The following is a 15837-nucleotide window of genomic DNA, read 5'->3' on the forward strand; positions in this document are numbered from 1 at the left end:
GATAAATGCATAATTATGCAAACACATTAGGGGGGATTGGCAGATCAGCACGTCTCTTCATTTCTCCCCAATATGGTAGGAAATTAAATGAATTGAAATGTGAAGGATAACTGTGACAAGATGATAGACAGGGCAGTTTAAATGCTGAAAGAATAGACATAGCATAAGCAACAGAGCAGTTTGTTAATGATGTAATTAAGACAAAGTCCCAGTTTGTAACTTTTAAAGACAAGTTTAAGCAGTTTATGAATACCCCTGGGTGGTAAAAGTAGCACATCTCTTCACAGCAAGCTGCAGGATTTGAAGTTTTTTCATGTCTATTGTACAAAAAGGGCAGAACTTGAAGTTAAAAAGTTGAAATCCCAACGAGTATGAGTGATTTTCTTAATATAAATCCCTAATCATATCATTTGTATGCATCTTTCTATACAGTAGATGGATCTGGGTTTCAAACTGGTAGTGATGATATTCTGTCTAACCGCTCACGTGTAATTTTACATTTTCACATGGTGTTTTTTGTGTGAATGGCTGTGTAACATGTGTGTGATGTCTGAGGAAGTTCCGATTTTGCATTTTATGTGTGCGAAACTGAAAATGTGTGAGTTGGTGTTATTTATAAGTGTGATGTAGTTTCGTGAGTTTGTGTTTACTGCATCAGCATGTGTTTGTGTGTTTATATGAGTGCGGTTTCATTCTATTAATGCTATGGACACTTATGTAGTCGTCAAACATTAATGTAACTACACCTGTGGTTCCTCTTTTAGGACACCTGCGTGAACGTGAGGGAACGGACTTCAAACATCCACTAAAATCAACGAAGAGTAACAGCAAAAATGGCTCATAAAAGTGAAATATTTTTTGAGAAAAGTTAAAGTAACATTTGAGCACAGACTTGGTTTGATATTTTGTAGCAAATGCAATGAAATTCAAACATTTTAGGCAGGCATTATGTGTGTGAAAAGTGTTTGTGTCTGTGTGAGGGTGTGTGTGAGCAGGTGATGTGGCCCTGGCCGGAAGGTCACTGAAAGCCGTCAGTTCCTTTTTCCTCTCCGGATATTCCCAGCATTCTCCCAGCAACATCACCAGCCATGAATTCTGAGAAACAGCGGGCAGGAAGCCTGGCTGGGCTGCTGGGGACTTTGCTCAGAATGGACTTTTTTTCCTGTATGCAGGATCAGCTTCATGATCATGAACATATTGCTTTGGTATTATAAGAAGAACGCTAAAACTGGTCTCGGATCAACAGTGAAATCAGATGAGCAGGCAGTTCCACACAAATCAAAAGACTAGAGCTGGAAACATGATGTGCTTCAGTAGACAACACTGACCTCTCCTGGCCACTGTCGGTAGGAGAGACCAGGGCCATTGTAACATGTCCCGTGAAAAGAAAAAAACCTGGTCATCCCAAGAATCTGATAAAATTCAATATAATAAATTACCAAAATAAAAATGAATATTATTGTTACTGCAAAATAAAGTAAAAGTGAATGAAATATTTATATAAATAAATTAAAAATGTAAAATAAAGCAAAATAAAATAAAAGGAAAATTTGTAAAATGATTTAATTCATGTTGGAAACCAAAATGAATTAATTATTTTACTGGAAAATTAAATAAAAATAAATAAAATGTGTGTGTGTGTGTTTTTTTTTTTTTTTTTTTTTACTGAAATTTGTTCAAGGAAATAAAAAAAATACAATATACATTTAATATATATAAAAATGTATTATATTTTTTACTGAATTTTATTTTTAAAGAAAGCAAAAAAATAAATAAATAAATAAAATAATAATGAAAGAAAGTAAAATAAAACAAGGAAAAGTAATATGTTTTTTGTGTAAGATGTCACACTGGAAAACAAAATTAAATGAAATAATAAAAATTAATTTTACTGGAAAATAAAATAAAACATTTTTTTTTGTTAAAGAAAGCAAAAGAAAACAAACAGAAAAATAAAATGTTTTAAAATAATAATTTCACTGAGATTTATTTTTAAAGTGAAGGAAAACAATAAAAATAAATAATTAAATAAAAATTCCCCCACAGCAGCACAGTATTGTAAAATGTCAAAAGAAGTGCACAACCAGAACATTGGACAGGTCTTTATTTATTGTGTTAATGTTGAAGTTAGTGACTGTTGGAAACTGATCCATGTTGCACTTTTCAGTCTGAAACAAAGTAATGCTCCATTTTCATTCCCACCAAACTCAGTTCACTGTGAGAAACTCGTCATCTCCTGCAAATCCATGACAAAACGACACAAGCGTCAGAATCCTCCTTACGATTTTGATAATAATATGAATGGCATTAATGAAAAATCTGCTATTTTCTGGTGTAATGTGTGTGTCCCACCATTTCTCATCATAACGCCGCAGTACTCCTCACACTCCTTCTGGCTGTAGAATTGATTGCCATTGCCCTTGCATCCTCCATATTTGAAAGACACACACTTTCCAGCCGCAGAGTCGAAGGCCCACAGGTCTGTGAACACTTTACAAGGACCAGCATCCATGGGCAGCCTGCAGGCGGCTGAGGGACAGAATACATGTGTGTATAATAAAACCACACACACACACACACACACACACACACACACACACACACACACACACACACACACACACACACACACACACACACACACACACACACACTCACCCTCAGTGCGGCAGCTCTGCAGACACTCCTTTTCAGTCACAAAGTTATTCTGGTTCCCCATGCAGCCTCCATAGGTGAACATCTGACAGGCCATGATGGACGAGTTATAATGATAGCGCTGCAGCATCCCGAAACACGGACCCGAGTCTGGCTGGGACTTACACGCTTCTACACACACACGGGTCATCTTATTATAATATCAGGCAATAAATTAACTCTTTAATTATAATCATTTTTAAATGATAGGATATATTATAATTTATTATAACTCTCTGAACTCTTTTTCACACAAACAATTTAAGACACACTACTGTTAAAAAGAAATTGAGGTCATTAGGATGTTTTAAAAGAAATTAATACTTTTTTCCAAGTAAGGATGCATTAAACGGATCAATAGTGATAGTATAAACATTAAAAAAGTTACTGAAGATTTCATTTTTCAAATAAATGATGTTATTTTAAACCCTATATTCATCAAGGAATCCTTAAAAAAGGTATTATTGGTTCCATAACAATATTAAGCAACAAAATTGTTTTAAATATTGATAGTAATGAAAATAATAAATGTTTATTGAGCCAAGTCAATGAAACTGTAATCGTAATATTCAGTTAAAATGGAAATTGAGTGAATATTTCACAATCATTTCAGCTCATATAAATGTAGCATTTTCTGAACAGTGACGTATAATGTATTAGCAATGTATGAGTACACATGCCTTTTTGTGACCTCAGTCATTTTGTGACATATATAAAAAAAAAAAAACAATTATATATATATCTATATATGAAAGCAGCACTCACCAGGTCCTTTAAATATGGGCATATCGTCCCCCGATCCCTCGTCAGGAGCCGGCAGGACCACATTCCTCCTCGCCCTCTGTTCAGATCGAATCACATCACAGGATTATTAATGACCCTTCTATCACTTTCATTAATAATAATTCAGTCAGATATGACACGTCTGTCCCCGGGTGTTGTTTTCCTCTTTGAATGGATTCAGCAGACTTTAGTATTTTAAGCTAAAATGAAAATATTGTTTTTCATGTGAGTGCTGCAGTGATGGTGAAGTCCTCACCTGGATCTGTGGCTCTGGTGTGATCTGCTCACCTGGAACACACTCACCTGGTGACACAAAGGGAGAAGGGCAGTGACATCGGGTCCCAATAAAATGCGTGTTGTGCATTGGTTTGTGTGCTGAGGAAACCTTTGTTCTTTTTGATAATGATGGTGTCTTCACTCATTCCCTGCTCAGCCACCAGAGTCTTGAAGTCTTCGATGAGGGTGGGCCGCAGCTGCATAGCACGTCCTACAGGGCGAGAAGAACGGCTCCTCAGTGCTCACAAACACAAACCACACGATCTAGGAACATTTCGCTGACTTTCACATTACGTTTTTTCAGGATGTTCTTTGTATTTTCAAAAAAATGTAAAACCTTTTTTTTTCTTGGTTACATGAACAATGAGGGAACCAGTTTTGCCAAGTCTGCGGTTTTCCCGCGGAAATGGACTACTTTAACACTATTGCCGCAGGTTGTTTTTCACATCCGCGGACTGATGCGACCCCAATAACGTGATATTTAGCCCGTAAAATGCAAATTTTACTATGGGAACCCCGCCACAAAATGTGTATTTTACCCTCTAGACGTGATTTCTAGACGGGATCCCCCACGAAACGCAGTTGGGCTAGTTTTGAGTATCAACTGGGCGGGTTTTGTTGTGAAAACGTGGCAACGTTTTTTTTTAAAACAGTGTGAAAATGATACGTTTGAATGTTCTTTAACCACTTCAGCTGTTATTTTGATTTTTTGAGAATTAGGCATATGCAATATTGGACCCACCGGTGGGTCCCCAGAGTTGATGTGGTTAAACGTTTTGAAATAAGTAGTAACATTTTACTAGAATGGACGAACATCCAACTAAAATGTTTCTAAAAACAAACATTCCATGAATGTTTTGTGCTAATGTTTTGAGAACATTATTAAAGACATTTAACAATGGTTCTATTATTCTGAGAATACATTCTGAGAATACTCCCTACAGTACAAGTGTTGAGAACTGAATACCTCGATATTTTTCGAAAAATTACTCGAATCACTACTTATTTAAGTGCTTATAAAAAAAATTTAATGCAAAAAACTAAATATATATATATATATATATATATATATATATATATATATAGTTTTTTGCATTCAATTTTTTTTAATTGTCTTAACATTTCGCAGTTTGACCATATAATGAAATACAAAAGAGCAAATAGGTCAAGTCGAGTGCATTGCATTGTGGGGTACAGTCATTTTGGCCGGTGTAGTAGTCATTCTAGAGAAATATCAACTAAGTAGTATGTAAGCATGCAATGAATGTAGCTATTGAGAAAGCATTCTGAAGTTATTTGATAGGAGTTTGAAATGAGAGATCAAAATCATAGAATATATTCTTGCCACACACAAATTTCTCACATACTGTTTTTGTTGCTTGTCAGCATTAGCATTTAGCTCAATTCTACTTTTTAGTTCATATGTTTAGCACTTGTGGTGGCAGCTTTGCCTCACAATCCTCACCATTTCTCATCCTAACTGAAAAAGTAATGATCGTCATTGAGGGAACCATCACAAAATCATCGTAGGAGTGCAGGGGGTTATGTGTAACATTATAAGCCCAAAAGATGTAGATGCATTTGAAAATCCCCAGAAATAGTATGTGATTCAGTAGATGCTGCTTTGGTTGATCTGAGGTCAAAACTGAGATCACGAAAGCTCAAGTCTAAATGTTGTCCAATAAGAAAACAGATGTTTTACCGTAGAGTTTGACAGATGTGGTTTTTTCACCGCCTGGCTTTTGTTTATACATCACCAACAGAGCGTACTCATCGTAGTTTGTGTGAACCACATAGGAGTCCACATCAGCATTCCACTCTACATGAGCAAAGACACATGCATGGTGAAATAAGAGTGAAGTGACATGAGGATTGATTGATTGACAGCTGTGCTGCTCATCTCACTGGCATTGTGGTAGTTGAATCTTCCAGGTGTTTTGGTCAGCTGATATTCTCCACTGATGGATTTGCAGGTGCCATGTCTGCAAAATAAATGAACAATGCCTGTCATCCGGGGTCTCATGATGGTGTATGAGGGTGTTTACTTCACAACAGTTTGTTCATTGGATGTGACATAATTGTGTGCTGTACCTGTTGCTGATCCGGGTCATGCTGATGGTCTGTGTTGAGTCACTGAACTGCATCTCCAAAGAGCCGATGGCTGCGTCTCCCTTATGACGCTTGAGCCATTGGCACGTGGACGCTATCGCAATATCATACCATTTGCCCATGAACTTACAGAGGAATAGGAGAAATAAGGTCAATTAGAATTTCAAATGCATGTGAATGTGAACATCACATCAAAAGATCACATCACTGGCCACATTACAACAATATTTCTGGTAAGAATAATAAAACAGAAAGTGGGGTAACAGGACACTGCATTGCATAATTGTTGTACAACAGCCAGTGAGCATGCAAATATCACCTTAAACCTCATATTAGACCTAAGAAAAGTGTACAAATTAAATTCACTAGGGAGGAGCTACAAACTAACATTATTTATAAATTAATTTATTGTCTGTTTTTTTTATTTATGAAAGAGTCAACTATATATATATATATGTTTTTATTTCATGTTAAATAGATTTTTACATGTTTTATATAGCCTACTTTCTCATGAAATATTTAGTCAGTTAAAAGATTAAAAAACAAATAAATAGCTTATAACTAGAGATGATTCTTTAACTATTTAATGAATTTATATTCATGAAATATTTGTTTCATATAAAAAATGTATCGTATGGAATTTAGTTTTATATAGCCTACTTTCTCATAACATGTTTATTACAATATATAAACAAAATCACCAAAATGCAAATAATTAGCTTATACAATATTTTAAATAATAATAATAATAAAATAATTATAAAAAAATTTTGGTGGCACCTTTTAAAACACCCAAGGACACCTAACAAAACAAAACATATTTGTTTCACGTTAAAAACCATTGTTTATGTTCTATGTACATATTTTTTTTTTCATAAAAAAATATAGTTTATATAACATATTGCCAAAATTCAAACAAATAGCCTATAAAACACTTCAAATACAGATGTTTTTTTTTTTTTTTCTCAAAAGTGATTTCTAAAATTAGTGTAAATAAACAGGTTTCCATTGTGACAACAGACCACATTTAGTGGTGCCATTGGGGCATGTTATCACAAAAGAACAATAAGTGATAAATTAACTATGCTTTTTTTTTGTCCTGGGCAATAACAGTGGAAATTGTTTTTTTGGTATTCAAGGATTTTCTTTGTGTCTATTTAGAAACTGACTATATAGAAGTGTAAAAAACGTGACAACTGGTCCTGGTCTTCTCTATGCACAAACATTCTCTTAAACGTCCAAAAAGCAAGACTCACCCGGTTCACATCAAAGTTCTCCTGAGGCTGGAGGACAGGCTCATCGGGCAGCGGCCCAGCATGCAACAGGCTCAGGAGTGGCAGCAGATACACTAGAACAACACACTTCATTCTGACTGTCTTTGATCCAAATGAAGTTCTGAAGAACCACAACTGTCTCTATCATCCACAGGACATCGACCTGCTGGCCATGTGTGCAACACCACCCCCAAAACCAGTCCAACAAAACAAACAGAACAAAGTTCTCCTTATCTGCCTATTGACTCCTGTTTGTGCCTTATGTTCTTGTTTGCTTTGGCTCGAACAAATAAAAGATTAAATTTTTACATGATTCTATTTAATATTCCTATAATATTCAAAAGAGATTTGACTTTTCTTTTGCTTTATATAAAATAGTTTTCAAAGTAATAAATATAAAGAATAAAAAGTAGACAGAAAATAGGTGATAGAGGAATATTAAACAAGGTAGAAAAGAGCTAGTGTTAAAGGAGTCAAGTTATTATTATTTTTATAATAATTAAAAAGAAAACAAGTAGATAGAATAGAAATAGAGAGTGCAGGTGTTAGAGGATCAAGTGTAGGTGGAGGAGATGTGTCTTTAGACATTTCTTGAAGACGACTAAAGACTAAGCTGCTCAGATTGTGCTGGGCAGGTCATTCAATAGTCCAGCCTGGACAGAACAAGAGCTTGAACAAGGAATTTTGTAGCATTTTTAGATAGAAAGGGCCTGATCTTCCTAATATTGTATAAGGTAAATCTGGCAGGACCGGGCAGCTGTAGTTGGGAAGTCGTGGCCTGGTGGTTAGAGAATCGGACTCCCAATCGAAGGGTTGTGGGTTCGAGTCCCGGGCCGGCAGGAATTGTGGGTGGGGGGAGTGCATGTACAGTTCTCTCTCCACCTTCAATACCACGACTTAGGTGCCCTTGAGCAAGGCATCGAACACCCAACTGCTCCCCGGGCGCCGCAGCATAAATGGCTGCCCACTGCTCCGGGTGTGTGCTCACAGTGTGTGTGTGTGTTCACTGCTCTGTGTGTGTGCACTTCGGATGGGTTAAATGCAGAGCACAAATTCTGAGTATGGGTCACCATACTTGGCTGAATGTCACTTCACTTCACTTCACTGTAGTCTGTGAAATTCAGCTGATCATCTATCACAACTCCAAGGTTCCTGGCTGTCCTTGAAGGAATTGTGATGCACATAGCTGGATGGAGAAATTCCTGGAGATGTTCCTTCTTCCGTCAAGAAATGTCTGTTAGACAAGCTGTTATGTGAGCAGCTATCGTCGGATCATCAGGATGTAATGAGAGATAGAGCAGAGTATCATCAGCATAGCTGTGATATGAAAAGCCATGTTTCTGAATGACAGAAGCTAGAGAAGAGAAGAGGTCCAAGAACTGAGCCCTGAGGCACCCCAGTAACTAGGTGTCGCGACACCTCACCACATCCTTTAGAATTAGATCTTTATTTACAATTACCAAACATTTGTCACAAAACTTTCATCCAGTGAGCATGACTTTTCAGTCACAATCACTCAGTAAGCAGTTAGCTTTTTTCCCGTTAGAACAGAGTAAGAAAAGCTTCAACACAAGAGAAGAGATGTACTCATTTTTACACATTAACTTTCATTTCGCATGTTAAACTCCAGATGTGAGTGACATACGCAACATGAACAGAAACAAAAAAAGTTTAATTTTTGCCAGCAAAGATATTCAGAGATGTGACAATACCTCTCTCTGTATTTCCACACTTCTTCGGAGCTTGGATTCAGTGTTTTGTCAGCTTTATATTTAAATATAACAACTAAGCACAGCAAATGAAAATGACATCAGTTGCAATATTACAAACTGCCACAAAATAACATCATTTTGTCATATTAAAGTAAAGGTGTGTGTTTCCTCCAGCACTAAATGTGAATGGGAACTGAAAGAGAGACACAACAAGTAAAAAACAATGTTATAAAACACAATATACAAAGTTGCCAAACTGAATGAATAACTTCTAGCAGTGTCCGTGAGGTTATTGGTGATAAAACAGGGATTGATGAACTAGATTTAAAACTCTTACTTACCTAACTACCTGAAGAAGGACAGTTTTCTAAAAAGACAAAACAAAAATTTGAAATTCTGTTAGCATTTTGATGAAAATATAACTATTTTAGACAATAAATAAACACTTAAATGGTTTGTGAACAAAGTTTCAGTCGCACATTGATAATTGTCTGTTTTTGAGAAATTATTTGAGTGTCCAACCATGTATAGTCCCGAAAGAAAGTACTTCAGCCACACTTAAAAATATGACTGAATTACACTCACTGCATCCAAACTGAATACTTCTCTACTATATAGCATGCCAAAAACAGTATGCCAAAGAAGCAGTATGTCTGAATTCATAGTATTTGAAAACAGCAGCTGAAAAGTATCTGAATGACCTATTATTTTTGCTTGGAATCTGAAGTGCACAGTTGATAAACACTGTACTATCCCATGAGGCCATGGGAGAGGAAGTGAAGCAACTGACGCTGGTAGTTCACATGAAAATTACAACATGGCATTTTACAACATGTCACAGTCTAAATTTAATTAATACTACCCATATTCATACTATATAAAACATACTTTTTTACTGGTTGTGAAAGAAGTTCAAATTCAAATGTAGTATGTACTCAGTGTGAGATTTCGGACACACTGTGTTAGACATCAAACAAAATATCAAAAAATGTTCTCCTCAAATGTCCTGTCAGAGTAAACAATGGTGTAGACAGTCACTTTATCTATGAACATGAGCCATGTTTGACAACTATAAAATTAAATCATATTTGTAAATAATATTTTTTTTGTCATTTTGAACAGTATTGCTTTATCAGTATTGCAATCCTCCTCCATTCATTTTTAAGTGTGGCTTAAAGGGATAGTTCAACTAAAAATGTTGTCATAATTTAATCACCCTCATGTCGTTTCCAAACCTGCATGAGTTTCTTTCTCAACACAAAATAATATAATGTGGGTAGCAAAGTAGTTGATGGTAGCCAGTCACTTCTATACTATTTCTTTAAAGTCAATGGCTACCAGAAAATATTTGGTTGCCCACATTCTTCAAAATATCTTCTTTTGAAAGAACACAGAAGAAAGAATCTCAAACTGGTTTGGAACGACATGAGGCTGAGTAAATTATGACTTTTTGATGATGACATTTTTTGGGTGAACTGTCTATTTAAAGTGTATCTTGCAGGTGTTAGTTATTTGAGAGGTTTACCAGCAGCTGGTGGAGTCAGTATGGAGTCTTTAGGGAATCCTTGAGCTGTGGCATATGCTCTGAACTTCTCCATCACATCCGCTCTCAACTTATCAGTACGACCTACAGTGAAATTACAGGTTACAAAACTGCCCTCCCAGAAAGCTTGAGTCAATCCTGTTGTTAATCGCAGGCTCACCATAAAGGGCCACTTGTGTGAACTCCTTGTTAAACTTCTTGTGTTTGAGGACCAGGGCATACTCTGTGTAGTTTGTCTCCACCACAGTAACATCCTTCACCCTTCTATGACCTTCAAGTAACAATAGAAACCTGAACAGTAGTATCATTTTCTCAGTACTGATCAGTCATATGGGTCTTGTTTACTCACGAGTGCTGTAGTAGGTAAATACGCCGGGCACAGACGTTGTCTTATAAATGTAGACCACAGAATGACAGCCAGAGGAACTGAATGATCACACGCAACAGAGACAAGAATTATCATCCAATGAGTGACCATAACATAACATAACATAACATAACATAACATAACATAACATAACATAACAAATATAACATAACAAATATAACATAACATATAACATTACATAACATAACATAACATATAACATTACATAACATTACATAACATAACAAATATAACATAACATAACAACATAACATAACATAACATAACATATATAACATAACATAACAACATAACATAACATAACATAACATAACATATAACATTACATAACATAACATAACATAACATAACATAACATAACATAACATAACAAATATAACATAACATAACAACATAACATAACATAACATAACAAATATAACATAACATAACAACATAACATAACATAACATAACATAACATAACATAACAAATATAACATAACATAACATAACATAACATAACAAATATAACATTACATAACATTACATAACATTACATAACATTACATAACATTACATAACATTACATAACAAATATAACATAACATAAAATTACATAACATAACATAACATAACATAACATAACATAACAAATATAACATAACATAAAAACATAACATAACATAACATAACATAACATAACAAAATAAATATAACAAGTTATAATAAATATAATAATTATTTTAGAAATTATTCTTGACTATTTTAACTATGACAAATGAGACAAGAATCATCATACAGTGTATTAATAATATGACATAATATAATATAATGTAATATAATACAACATAACAAAATAAAAGAAATAGAATACAATAACAACATGATATAATAATATAATTATTGTAGAAATGTTAACTGTTCTAAATGAAAAATTTGATAAGAATCATCATAAAGTTTATTAATATGACATAACATAACAACAATATAATATAATATAATATTACACAACATAATAAATATAATATAATAATTTAATTTATTTTAAAATATTTTATTCTTAACAATTTTAACTATGACAAATGAGACAAAAATAATCATATAGTGTATTAATATAATATAATATAATATAATATAATATATAGCAATTTTAGGATGATAATAATTATAATTTTGGAACTATTCTAAATTCAACTGTATTATATTATGTTTTCTCAGTCATATGTGAAGATGAGTATCCCTCACGTTACACTCCACATGGTCATGTTGACGTTCCCGTTCTCCTTCAGCTCCACTGTGCCCATCGAGATGGTGAGTCTGTTTCTGTAGTGCACAAACCCTGGAGAGTCATAGGCCAGACCGAGTCGATACCATCTCCCTGCAAACTGACCAAACACATCCAGCTCACACAAGACCAGAAGCAGAATTAGAAAAGAGAATCCAGCCAAAAATAATGAGCCTGATACTAATAATGGCCAAACAAAAATACAACCTTAGGTTATTTGTCTGTTTATTCACTGATATTTTGTCTTCCCTTTTACATTTTTTTTCCCACCATAAAATCTCATGATGATGCCTTGAGAACTTGGCAGAAATCAACCATTCCTTGTTGCGACACTGAGCGTGTGACCTTTGCCCTGAGCTCTGTTTGTCTGCTCTGTCTCTATAGTGTTAATGCAGTGTAAAGCATTACCCTAATCAACATGCAGAAACAGCTTGTTCATGTCAGAACTTAAGAACAATTCAAACAAACATCACATTAACATTATTCAGCTGTTAAATCTCACACAACACCAGCCTGAACTCAGCAAAGGAATTTGTTCCTTCAAGTCCATAACTAGACATAACTAAACATGCGGCACTCCTACAGATAAAGGACCTAGAGGTCATTTAAAAAAGCTTCAGTGTTGAAAACAGCAGGGAAAATACACAGCTAAAGTTCTTACTCTCTGAAGGTCAAAGTCTTTCTGCGGTTGGACGCTGGTGTGGATGTCAGTCAGGAGCATCAGCAAAGAGATGCTCACCAAGGCAATCTTCATGATGACGTTATAAGAAACAGCCAGGGATCGTGAACTGTTCAGGGTCTGCCAGCCACATTAGCTCCTCCCCCTCACCAATCCAGCAAATCACACGCAAGAACACACATCCAACATAAAGACCATTCACTGAAGGTACCATGTTTGAAATGTAGAAATATTACAATTTCCAAGTCATATAGATGTTTGTTTGTGAATTTAATTCTGCTGGTTTGCAGCAATAAAGTAAACAAACAGGAGCGACTGCTAAGAAATTAATATAGATTTTTTTATTAATATTGATTCTTGGATGCCATTGTTTCGAAAGAGCATGATTTACAGCTAGTCTTTCAGACAAGAGTGTGACGCAGCACACCTCACACACCTCTACATCAACACACACACACACACACACACACACACACTCGTTTCCCTTCTCTCATCTGCCTCTGAATGTTGTTCCTGAGTACTGAACAAAAATAGACAAAAGACAAGTGATCAGTCTTTTGAGAAGAGTGACAGATCGCTACAATTTATAAACAAGACCGAGGAAAAAGGTCAGTTTTCCTCCCTGACTAACTTCGGTGGTCTATAAAACAAGATAAAAAAAACTATATAACTTAGGTTACTTAAAAAATGGTATTTTGTAGCTTTAAAGCTATAGACTGTGCAAATAATAACAAATCCACAGTAAGTAAAACAGTAGATGTCCCTCATAAAAGAATGATCAACATGAACACAATTCTGGATGGCAAATCAGCCATTCTGAGCATGAGGAGGGAATGTATTTACGTCCTGAATGAGCACGATCTAGTGGACAGACACGAGAACAACATTTCACTGACTGCAAGAGGAGTGTAGCATCATCTCCAGAGAGGGGGAAAACAACAGAAGAACCACACACACCGATCCTTTGAAACACTGAAGTTTGGCCTGAAACACAGAAAACGGACTGCTTTTATAGTACAGTGGAAACTCCAGAAGTTTAAAATTATTCACAGCACTGGTTTTGCATTTTACATTACTAATGCCTTTACAGTATATGAAGATTGACATTCAATCACAGTGCAGAAATCTCTATCGACTGAAATTGAAGGATGTTTGTGTGTGTCTTTGTATGAGACTTTAAAAGGGCCGTGTAGCCAAAAATGAAAACGCTGTCATCATTAATTACTTTTCTGTCGTTCCAAACCTGCGTGATTTTATTTCTTTTTGGAACACACAGAATCTTCAAGCAAATATCAAAAAGGAATCACCATAAAAGTAGACTGAAATTCAAGTTTAATTTATTATTATTTTTCTTTTCAGTTTAAATTGACAGACAATCTTCCTCGCCTTCGAAACCCTTAGGAAAATGGCATTATTATTGCACCAGGTGTGCTGTCAATGTGCCGCTGCTTTTTAAATAAGAGTAGAGAATGGAGAAGGACATCTGAAAGCTGCAGTGGAGGAAGATTGACAGGAATACAGACAATACATGCTGATCTTTTCTCACATAAAAGCATCATATGGCTTCAGAGGACTTGGGTTTTTTTGTCCTTTTTAAGAGTCTGACAGTTGACAGCATACAGGTTTGGAAAGACGTGAGGGGTGAGTAAATAATGAGAGTTTTCATTTTGGGTTGGACTATGCCCTTAAATGGGAGAAATAATCAAGAGAGGCCTCAGCGAAAGCTTCCTGGTGAGGATTCTTGCTATCATAGGACAAACTCTAACACACACTATCCGAAGAGAAAGAAATGTCTGTCGAGGTTTCAGATGTCTGACATTTAACATTCCCTCTCTTTCACACACCCAGAACAAAAAAACAAAACAAAAAGCAAATAAGATTAACAGAGAAATAAAGCTCAACCATCAACAAATCATTAAACATCAATCATTTACAAAAAAATAAAATATAAAATAAAAAAAATTCTAAGTTATACAGGAAAGGGCAACAACAAAATAAAAACCAGAAAAGGTATTGATGGAGACAACTGCATCTGATTGGCTGATTAACTAATGACATCACTACTGCACCCTTGGATTTGAAGACTAAATCACACTTCAGCTATTTGAGTAAATCAAACTTTATCCCACATGCGAAGAAAATATTACTTTTTACTGTTGTAGTGAATTTAATTTATGCTAATTTTAATGAAAAAAGTATAGATTTTTTTTTGTTGTGACAGTAATGAGAATGAGGATTTTATTTTGTTGCTGTTATAGTAATGAGAACAATATTTTATTGTCATTATGGTAATGTGAATGCGATTTTATTATCATTACAGTAATGTGATCTTGATTTTTTTGCCATTATGGTAATAAAAAATACTTTATTTTCATTACAGTAATGAGAATACATTGTGATTATGGTAATTAGATATATTGCCATTACGGTAATGAAAATGAGATGTTTTTGTCATTACAGCAACGAGGATGAGGATTTTATTACGACTTAATGAAAATTCGTTTTTTTTTTCATTATGGTACTGAGAATTCGATTTTTCCTTATTACGATCATGTAAATTCGATTTTTTTCATTACAGTAACGGGAATGAGATTTTTTTGGTAGTTACCATTTTACGATTTTATTGTCATTATGGTAACATGAATTAGATTTTCGTCATTAACATATAGAGAAAATAAATGGCAAAACATTGTGAAATAGGCTTGATTATATAAATATTGATATATTGATATATATATATATATATTGTTTTGATGTTGTGGTGATGGCTGACCCAAACATGTTCCTGATGAGGAACATATATGTTTTGATGTTGTGGTGATGGCTGACCCAAACATGTTCCTGATGAGATTTACCCACATAAGGTCAAAACTGTTCTCTGTTTTCCCACATCTGTGATGTACATTATTATATAGTGGCCAAAACAGTGACTCGGAGAAATTCAAGTGCTATCACACAAAATCATCCGGTCACACGTGCACACACACTTAAATACTTGCTACGATATATAAATAAATAACCAGCTTTCAGTGGACGAGTGAGAACAGGAAGGTTCGAGCAGAATACACATGGAACGGACAGGATGCCCATAGATGGGGTGCTGGACACACTTT

General features: G+C 34.9%; 2 protein-coding genes across 2 annotated transcripts; both read right to left on the minus strand.

The window, feature by feature from the left end:
• Positions 1–2087: 2087 nt before the first annotated feature.
• On the minus strand, positions 2088–7290 carry ambp (alpha-1-microglobulin/bikunin precursor). The gene is made up of 10 exons (XM_059544838.1): positions 7119–7290; positions 5845–5987; positions 5659–5735; positions 5456–5572; positions 3863–3964; positions 3734–3780; positions 3460–3535; positions 2659–2826; positions 2353–2529; positions 2088–2236 (listed from the first exon to the last, which is right to left on the minus strand). The coding sequence occupies exons 1-10, from the start codon at positions 7227–7229 to the stop codon at positions 2208–2210; spliced, it is 1047 nt and encodes a 348-aa protein (XP_059400821.1). The 5' UTR covers positions 7230–7290; the 3' UTR covers positions 2088–2207.
• Positions 7291–8564: 1274 nt separating this feature from the next.
• Positions 8565–12860, minus strand: LOC132132461 (prostaglandin-H2 D-isomerase-like). Its single transcript, XM_059544839.1, has 7 exons — positions 12707–12860; positions 12006–12145; positions 10741–10817; positions 10552–10662; positions 10374–10475; positions 9190–9215; positions 8565–9041 (listed from the first exon to the last, which is right to left on the minus strand). Exons 1-6 carry the CDS (start codon positions 12797–12799, stop codon positions 9190–9192), a joined length of 549 nt encoding a protein of 182 aa, XP_059400822.1. The 5' UTR covers positions 12800–12860; the 3' UTR covers positions 8565–9041.
• Between the last annotated feature and the right edge of the window lie 2977 nt (positions 12861–15837).

Source organism: Carassius carassius, chromosome 49 (genome assembly GCF_963082965.1).
Source record: "Carassius carassius chromosome 49, fCarCar2.1, whole genome shotgun sequence".
Lineage (NCBI taxonomy): Eukaryota > Metazoa > Chordata > Actinopteri > Cypriniformes > Cyprinidae > Carassius > Carassius carassius.